Genomic DNA, 10441 nt, shown 5'->3' on the forward strand with positions numbered 1-10441 from the left:
CACATTTTGAGATACTATATGGTCGGAGATGTTGTACCCCATTTTATTGGATGGAGGTGGGTCGCAGATTCATGGGAGGAACTGAGGTAGTCCTTTAGACCACGGAGCTTATACAACAAAGCAGGCAGAGACTGCAGACAACTCAGAGTCGGCAAAAGAGTTATGCCGACTGGCGCCGATCGGAGTTGGAGTTTTAGGTTGACGATATGGTACTACTGAAGGTCTCACCCTAGAATGGTGTGATACGCTTTCAGGAAGAGGGGGACATTGGGTCCCCATTATATAGGACGGTTCCATGTGATCACCAGGGTAGGCAGGGTGGCCTACCGGTTGGATTTATTGAGTGAGCTAAACCAGATTAACATCACTTTCGATGTTTCGTAGTTGCCGAAGTACTTGTTGGACGATGAGGTAGTGGTCCCCTTGGATGATATTCAGGTTGATGAACAACTGAATTATATTAAGAGGCCGGTAGCGATAATGGAAATAAAGATGAAGATTATGTGCAACAAGGAGATACCTTTGGTAAAGGTTCGGTGCCAATATCGGAAAGGCTCTAAGTGGACCTGGGAGCCATAGGCAGAGATGCGAGAGCAATCACCGGATCTTCTTCTGTTGGATCATCTTCTACAATTCTTGACAAGCCTTCATCTACAATAAATATCAAGCATGATGTCCCCTTCGTCACGGTTCTCCTCTATATGGCGGGATGTTAATCACCCGGATTGCACGGTCCTTTGGCATTCTTGAGAAGTGTGAAGCCATGTTCTTGACAATCGAGCCTCAAAAATATTTTTCTCCTCTTCTGTATAAAAGGGCTCAAATTGTTGTTGATAATGGGTTTGGTAATTTTTCCAATCCCGATGATACTCCTCGCAACCAACCCAGTAGACGGGTAAGACAGAGAGGTGGTGATGTCGATGAAGGTGAGCCTCTAGTAATCCTGACCGAGGACGAGCTCCCAATGGACCCATACAATGTAACTTTGAGGCAATTCCAAGACAACTTGGTACAAGGTGTCAATTATACGAATATGAGTTTGGATTTCATGATGTAACAAATGAACTTCAATCGACCTGATGATTTTCCTGCTTCATATCCGTATGTTCCAAGTTGGAAAGAGCTTTGGTGGGAGCGGCATGGAGGAGCTAGTGGAAGTGGAGGCGGTGCTTACGATGATGAGGAGGAATGAATGATTGTTATCCTTTTCTTGCAAGTGGATTTAAGATATTTTTATTTTGTTTGGTTTATTTTGGTTTGTTTGCTTTGGTTGTTTGTGTTGGATATTTATCTTTTTATTTGGTTGTTTAATTTGTTTCCTAGTTTTATCAGTTTTCTTTGCTTTACATTCCCAAGAATTTTTGAGTCCAAGTGAAGGGTAATTTTGGCAAAAGAATGATAGAGAAAGATTAGAAAACGGCAAGAGAAGCAAGAGTTGAGCATTTCAAGTGTTATTTTGCGTAGGGGTGGCAAATCGTGCTATCGTTTCGTGTTTCTATCTGACACGACACGACAAGGTTTTTTGTAACACGAACACGACACTACACGATGTCGTGTATTTTTAAAATAAAACGAAAACGAATGAAGTAAAAAACGACAAACACGACACGACACGACAAATATAACATATACTAAAAACTAGTTTATTTAATGAATAATTTATCAAATATAACACGATAAACACGAAAACACGATAAAGAACTGCTAAATTATGTCAATTTCGTGTCGAATTTCGAACACGAACACGACACAACATGACATCGTGTTTTTTATAGCTAACACGAACACGAATTCAAATTTTAGTTTCGTCCTAATTTCGTTTCGTGTCGTGTATTTTTGTCATGTCGTGTCATAAATTGCCACCACTAATTTTGCGCGAACGAGTGAAGAGTCACGTCACCGAAATATTTATCTTTGAAATATTGAAGAAATCTGTTGTATACAACACTTATTTGTGCCATTTCATTCTCAACACGACGTGGTACCCTACACCACGACGTGGTGTCACAGTCACAAAACAAAAAAAAAAATATTCCACTAAGCCCACCACAACGTGTTCATTTTTACCACGAGGTGGTGCCTTCTCGAGTCAGATTCAAGCTATCCTACACACATGCGATACGATTCACGACGTGTTCATTTTTGTCATGTTTTGCAGCGGTCAACCACTTCCATTTCCACATTTTTGAGCAAGCTATCCTACAAACATGCGACATGATTCACGATGCATCTTCTATCCCAGGGGAGTCTGTTCCTTTTTCTCCATTTTATTATTATGTTTTTCATAGCATGCAATGAGGGCATTGCATGAATTAAGTGTGGGGTAGGGGTATATTGCATTACAAAAAAAGCATTTGATTTTTCAAAAATTTGCATTGCTAGTTTTCAAAATTTGCATTCATATAAACTTGAAACAATAGTTTAATTTAGGAAAACCTAGCTAATTAAAATTTTTGCTAGTGTTAGATGAGATGATCCGAAGAGAGCCCAAATGTTTTCCCGAGCCAACACATGTTATAGTGTATTTGTGGCTACCTATTTCCTAGTGAAAAGTTATGAGGTATGAAAGATAATCTGGTAGCTTATATGATGTAACAAGTTCTGTAGCATGTACCTGAAATCCATCCAGGATAGCTTATATAGTCATTGCACTTAGACTAATGCCTCTAACCAATAAAGGTTGAAGTTAAACTCCTTACTTAAGCATGTAGGATTGTGAGTGAAAAAAAGTGAGATAAATTAGAGAAAGCGAGAGAGAGAGAGAGAGAGAGAGAGAGAGAGAGAGAGAGAGAAATTACCAAAAAGTTGAAGAATTTTAGAGCTGACAAAGTATGAAATCCAAAGATCAAAAATTCTAAAGAAATTATAAAAGTTGAAGATACCAAAAATCAAACAAAAAGGTGGTGAATTCAAAGAATTGAAAGACAAATATCAAAGAAGATATGAATTCCAAAGAGCTCCATTGTGGTATCAAGTTGTAATTTTTCTAGAATTTATGTATACTTGGTAGTTTAACCAAAAATGCCAAGAGGTTAAGAAAAATTTATGGGGATAAATTCAGAGGGTTGCAAAAACGAGTGTCGTATAAGCTAAGGGGTGAAGGTTCATATGGATTGTGATTATTTAGGAATGGGAAGTTTTTAGAAATTATAGACACAAATGCATGCATTGTGGTCTTGGGATAGTTGTTGGGTTTGAAATGGATTTTTTTATGTGATATTGGTGAAATAATAAAAATCAATATGTTTGGGGGCAAGCAAGGAATAAGTGTGGGGTATTTTGATATATGTATATCTATACATACAATTGTACATCATATCTTAATATTTTTAATTACTCTTATGCCCTTTATAGAACAAAAAGTACTTAATTTGTTATGTATTGTGTTGAAGGGTAAAAGACATGCTTGGAGCAAAAAGGAAGCAGGAAGCTAGAAGCTAGGAATTTTAATGAAGACTTTTAAATGAAGAAATATGCACTTAACACGTCGTGGTGACATCTCCACGATGTGGTCTTTTGGAACCTTCCCGGTGGATTAAGGATGCTTGCCGAATACGGGATAACTCTGAAGACCACGACGTGGTGGCCTTACCACGTCGTGGTGATCTGTTTTTCAGAAAACTATAAATAGATGTCATTCTCCTCCAAATTGGGAACTTTTGGTGGGAGCTTTAGACGATTTTTGAAGGCCAAGGATCTAAATTGAAGCTTGGAAGTGAAGAAATCGAATATAGCTTGGGAATTGAGAGCAGTAAGGCAACAAAACTCTTAATTACGACTTTCTGTTCTAGTTTAATTATGTCTACGCATATGAAATTCGTTTTTCTGACTTTAGTTGCTGAAATCATGGGCTAAAACCCTATGACTTTTGTTTGGTGTAGATTTGCTTGATTATCTATGGTTTGATTTATGGTAGGATTAAGTTTTATTGGTTATTTGTTAGTTTAGCTTATTAAAAGACCCTTTTGTTCTTATGATAACTGCTTAATCTATTTATTGTTGAGTTTAATTAAGTTTGCATGACTATCTTTCTTAATTGAACTTGAATCTTATGATCTTTGTGGATTGCAAAAATTGTAGAACTTGAGTTTTGACTAAAACCTAGGGTTAGATAGAAAAGTGGGCAAATAAGTGTAGGAGCTAAGAGATGATGATCAATCATATATTGAATTGAATCAATTAATCAAATTTGATCAATCTATTATAACTCTAATTTAACTCAAATCGAACACTAGTGAGCTTGTTAGTTTATCCGCCTGATCACCGAATGGATGAACTTGTTTGCTAAAGGATTAAGTTAGTGAACATTAACTTGGTCATCTTAGGAATTGGTAACCAATTAAACATTAATCCTTTGCACTTCCATAAATCAACCATAATAGCAAGTAAATTGAAGATGAACGAAAGTCTCTCAAATACCTTGGTTTAAATCATTTCTTTTTGTTTCTTGCTTTAGTTTGATAATTGCTTTAGTTAATTGTTAGTTTAGCTTAGTTAAATAAGTTTCTAGTCTTGAAAAACTAGAGAAAAACTTTTTTCTAAATTAATTAGTATTTTAGTTAGTGGTAGGTAAGAATTAGCTAAAAATATTGTTCCTTATGTTCGATACTTGTCTATTGTGCTACACTATTTACAACAAGGTACACTGCCTTAGGTAGAAATTAGTTACATTAGTAGGATAAAAGTAGTGCATAATTATTTTTCACATCACAAAGAATCCAGTAATCCACAAGCGCTCAAAACACATATCACTGGATTTCCATTTCATACGAGAACAAGTGGAATCCAGTGATCTATCTATCAGTTTCGTTTCTTCGGTTGATCAATTGGCGAACATCTTTACAAAACCTTTGCATAAGGATCGATTGGAAATATTAAAAAACAAGCTGCAAATTCGACCCACATTTCAGCTTGCAAGGTAATAACGGTCACTAAAGATTTACCAAACATGTTCTATATCTCACATATAGAAGTAGTCTTAGTCAACTTATATACCTAGTCTTATGCTTTTATTCAGGAGTCAGTTGTAGTTTAGTATTTATATATGTTAAATGTATTGCTTGTAATATTCATAAAAATATATAAAACATACATTCATTAAACTATTCTCTTTGTCTTTAATGAAGATATGCCTTCGTCAGAGCTGGAGTCAGGCCCTTCTTGCTGTCAGTAAACCCTAGCGTTGCTATTTGGAAACGTAGACGTTGTTGTCACCTCCTGACCTTTAAAGAAGGCTCCATTAGAAACTCCTAGCTTTGGAAGTGGAAAAAACCCTTCTTATCATTAGAAAATCCTTCTCGTCGTTGGTAAACCTTAGTGATTAAAAACATTATTGTCATCCAGACCTTTCTCGTTGCCAACGTGAAGGGTTTCTTCTGACCACCTCACCATTTTCGGATCTGTGTGTGTGTGTGAGAGAGAGAGAGAGAGAGAGAACATCGTTGTCATATCTGTGATGACGGTGTTGTTTACAAATGGAGATGTTGACTTTAGTATTAACTCACAAGGCATTATTTGTCTAGCCTATTATTTTGATGTGTATCCAAATTTTGATCACGCTTTTCTGATGGATTCGTCAATAAAAGTAACATAGTAGCACGATCCTCCTACTTAATAAATTGATGTAAGGTCGTACACATCCACATCAACGGGCGAGTCTATTCATAGTGAAGGTAGGTCACTTAACCTACCTTTTCATTTTATTCTTATAAGAGATAATACATAAACATTAATGGTGACCTATCTTCAAAATTTGGAGTGAACTACCATTATGGCAACAAAAAATATGTATAAATCAAGATCGCAAAAGTCCACATTTTATAAGGCAAAGTATCCAAATCATTTAAGTTATAATCTAATAAAAAAATAGTCTAATATAAATTAAAGATAATTAGATAAATAAAGGAAAAAAGAAAAAATAAACAATAAAAAATACATTCTCCACACGTTCTTCTCCCACTTTACTGCATAGGCTAATACCATGATACATAATTGCACAAATCAGAAATCGTCGATCAACACAAATAAGAAATCACCCAATGTCGTACGTCGGGCGCCGACCCTCTTCCATCGCCAACGGCAGCGCCGACCTCCGCCACCATCAACCCAAACCCGCAACTATTATTTTTTTTCTCATTTTTTATCGGTTACACTACAATAGTGAATCACGTGATTTTACGTTCTAAACTCGCCACTGTACACATCAACATGAACCGGCTCCAACTATCTAGCCTTGGGAGACGTTCTGATCTTTCCAAGCTAACCTCTTTTGTTTTCCAAGATCACAAGTCTCGGATCCACACTCAAAGTCTTTAAATATGGAATTATGCCTTTAGAAGCTAGCATCGTCATGTGCCTATGTCTATGTGCAACAAATTATATATCATCACATTTTGCAATAGCATCATTAGTTCCATTTGTAATAACCTCAATCGTGTACAAGAATCCATGTTTCTTAACCTCAAGCAACTACTACTTTCCCCTTTCTCGTCTTCCGTTGATGACCTCTGAAATCCATATGCAATCTGTCATCGTCTAATTAACCCACATTAATATGCTTCTATTCAGATCTTTAATGTATCTAACATTTTAATGTCGAATTTGAGCCAAGAGATATTTTGATACAACATCACATACACGCGTATCTATCGTATGTTAGTCTCACCATGTCACTATATTGCTTAAATGTGTATATTGATTTTCTGAATAGATTGGCATCAAATGATTTGCTCCAATATTCGACTAGATTCTCTATGCAACAAATAAACGCATCGTCAAAATTGGCTTCCATTTTTACCTCTTCTTGCATTAATATGTTAAAGTTTTAGTCACTGATATATGAAATACCCAGATCCTTTCCAACAAACAATATATTTCTTTTACTTAAATTGGTCATCTTTCATGATTCTAATCTTCCTCTACTATTAACCCCTCTATCAAATAAGGTGAAGGGAAATATGGTGCCCATGCCCCTGATCCGTATGCAATATGGAACTTGAACATTCACTTCCCTCAAACTTATCAAACTTAACTTTTTCATCTTCAACCGTATCTCTAATACCAACTGATATAGGTTTCGAACAACAAATATGCAATTAAAGATGCAACAAAAAAAAATAAAGAAGAGGGAAAATTGAGGTAGTTCATATTTTATGGTAATCGTGTTATGCCCACATACAACATAGAGAAGTTTATTATTATTTACGGAATATGATGTTAATTTTACAACCAAATCAAGATTCTATACTTAGAGGAGAACTATTTGATTTTGATTCTAAAACTGTCTAATATTAGATTTCAAACACAACAGACATATAAATCAGCGAAAAAAAAAATCTTACTTATCACTTTATTTATTTGGACTTGTGTCCGTTTTCGTTTAATTTTACACAACACTAGTCCCACCAATCTACAATATATATTTTTTAAAATGAAGTAGAGATCTCACCTCAAACAAAATTTATAGTTACAGGCTTACAGATTACAATCATCGAGAGCTAAACGTGATTCTGAGGTGTTTTAAGTTATGTACAAGTTTTACATGCTAACATATCTAAGTGAACACGCATACTTAATGCCATTGGAATTGCCGGTATATCAAGTCTCATACTTCTAAGTTTGTGACCATTTGTTACAACATTACAAGTATCCAACACCAAATATTTACACACATCTACGAAATAACATGAGCAGTTTATCAAAGTGAAAGAGGTGATTCCGAACTCGATAAATATGAACACTATACATAATCGCTGCTATCGTCACCAACCAGAACGACACCAATATCAACTTCCAGAAATCCTAAAACACACAAGAAAGCATTATCTACAAACTAGAAATTGTAACAACAAAATGTTAAACAGTATTAGAACATCATTTATAAACGAACAAATATGGCGTCAAGATCAGTATGTCGCAAGAAGAAGACAATAGTGTTTATCACTTTTAGTCAGTAATTAAGGAAAAAAAAAACAGACAGTAGATGGTATAAGAAACGAAGATCACCTCGGGATTAGAGATAAGCAACCCCATGATGTAAGTCATCAAATCCCAGAAAGACTGAATCGAGTTTTGAACACCTCCAACAACAGCTCGATTGGGTTCAGAAACTTGATCCTGTTACACAATCAACATAAATGTAAGAAAAAAATAAAACATGAATCTAGAATCATTATTCTTAGAATTCAAAGGCATATCATCAGGTCACCTGCATTTGTTGAATAACCGATAGATCAAACGTCCATAGCCCTAGACGTGAAGCTGCTACTCCAGCCATCAATAAATAAGCCGATGTGGTATTGTTCTTCACCCATATTGAGCCAACACAAACCAAGAGGCATGCCCACTATATATACATACAAAAAAAACTCATGACTTTAGCTTCTAGCCTTTCAAAATCTTTAATAAATTTAAGCCTGAGATATACCTGTGACCAGATCGACCAAAGTCCAGTTCGAAGTGTTGAAATTCGAGTCTCCATGGAAGGATACAAAAACGTAGCTGAAATACCAATTATGGCGCTTATTCCTCTTCCCATTCCAATTATATACACTGGTATTCCATCCCATTCCAATGTCGCAGTCATCAAAGTCCCAAAACTGTCAAAAAGATCACACTAAATCAAGCGAAAAGAATCTTTCGTTTCATTCCAAACAATCATTTTACAAAAACGTTACTTTGTAACTAGAGGATCAAGAATCGCACCTGAGGACAGTAAAATAGAGTAAAGCTAGAGATACTCCAGGCAAAACGACATCTTGTTGAAGGTAAACTCTCCAAGCACGAATAAACGAACTGTTAGAAACCCTTCGAATGAATTTCCTAACAATCGGATTACTCGATGAAACATCTTCTGAAAGATCTTCTGTGTCATGATGTTGGATAAGTTGTTCTTGAGAAGTAGAGGAGGATGCATGTTCTTGTTGAGTAGCTATGGTGCTTTTTGGTCCTCGTTTTTTGCTGCGTTCTTGGAGAGCTGGGATTCCTTTGTATACGGAGTTTAAGAGCCAATACTGCAAGAAAACCGAGAGTATGTTCCAAATTGCTAAACTTGCAGCTGATGCGATTAATGACACGAAACTGATGATGAACCCTGTAACGACAGGTGCAAATAGTTTGCATATGAGATCGATTCTCCGGATTCTGGAGTTCATCGTTGTTAGTAAGTTTGAAGAATGGCCTTCTGATATCACCACCACCCTGTCAAAATTTGAATTATATGTCACTTTTAATGTCAAACATGAAATGACATATAGAACGATTTGACCTTAATTGGAAGATTTACCATTCTCTTTCAATCAAGATAGTTCCGGCGAGAGTTGAAAGAACAGCAAGAGCGCCGGAAAGATTGGTCAACACGACGAGCAATGTAAATGCAGTGATGTTGGTGACCCGCAAGTCCGGAGAGATTAAAAGTCCGACCACCGTGACTCCGGCAATGATGAACGAGAGGTTTTGAGTTATTAGTCAAATTCGGAGAACCTGTCAAAGAAAGAATTTGAAAATCATGGGCTCATGGCATATAAATTGCATTGTTTTTAGGATCATAAATGTCACTAAAGATTGCATTAAGAATTAAGAGTTGTAACTTATTTGTCGAGCCTAGTTTTAGCCTAATTTTTTCAAGATTGCTAATCGCAGCCTGGGTTTGGTTAAAGTATACGTGTAGGGATTTTAACTTTAAGAAAAGAAAAAAGGGAAAGAATATGATGTAGAAACTAAATGGTTTTTACAAGCATACAAATAGATAGAGGAGTAGGTGGTGTCATGTCCACCTCACGTTTTTTTGGCCATGACTTAAAAAGGTTTTACTTGCACTATGTAAAATTATAATTGATGTCGTACTATCGTTTTATAATTGATTACAAAATAAATAATTGTCAAATCAATTAAACACATTGATGTGCAAATTTGCAAATCAATTGAGTATATATTTGTTCTCTACTAATCAATCCTTAAAACATTAGAAAAAAAAGGTATCAATTTGGGACAACAATGACGATGAAGGATTAATTAAAATAGAAAGATGTAATTAGGAAGAGATTGGACCTTTGGGTATGTTGAGTTGTCAATCCACTGGCCTACAAATGGACCAAATAAGGTAGTCGATGCTGACTCGACCACCCCATAAGCCGCTGCCATAAGCAAAGAGTCTGGCCATACGTTTATCATATACAAACCCACCGAAAACTCCCACATCCTATTTATCCATAACATAGGTTATACAATTAAAATCAAATGAATTTGTATCTTAATAACATTTTTATCATGTTGACTTTTAAAAATAGTTTGTAATAGTGTTAAACCAGTAGAGTTAAATTAATGTGTTGAATATAGAGAAAAAAAATGAAAACATGTTTTAACATTAATGTGACTAAATCAAAGCAATTACACACATTTAAAAACAACCCCAAAATCAAGAAATATTTACAAGCAAAATCGA

General features: G+C 35.6%; 1 protein-coding gene across 1 annotated transcript; it reads right to left on the reverse strand.

Moving 5' to 3' along the window:
- Positions 1 to 7553: 7553 nt before the first annotated feature.
- Positions 7554 to 10198, reverse strand: LOC111898227 (solute carrier family 40 member 2; the record flags this gene model as incomplete). The annotated part of the gene is given in 7 exon segments (XM_052767489.1): positions 7554 to 7800; positions 8005 to 8115; positions 8207 to 8344; positions 8426 to 8597; positions 8704 to 9198; positions 9284 to 9480; positions 10048 to 10198. Coding segments are annotated over 7 exon segments (1402 nt in total), but the record flags the coding sequence as incomplete, so codon positions are not given.
- Between the last annotated feature and the right edge of the window lie 243 nt (positions 10199 to 10441).

This window comes from Lactuca sativa, chromosome 9, assembly GCF_002870075.4.
Source record: "Lactuca sativa cultivar Salinas chromosome 9, Lsat_Salinas_v11, whole genome shotgun sequence".
Classification (NCBI taxonomy): Eukaryota; Viridiplantae; Streptophyta; class Magnoliopsida; order Asterales; family Asteraceae; genus Lactuca; species Lactuca sativa.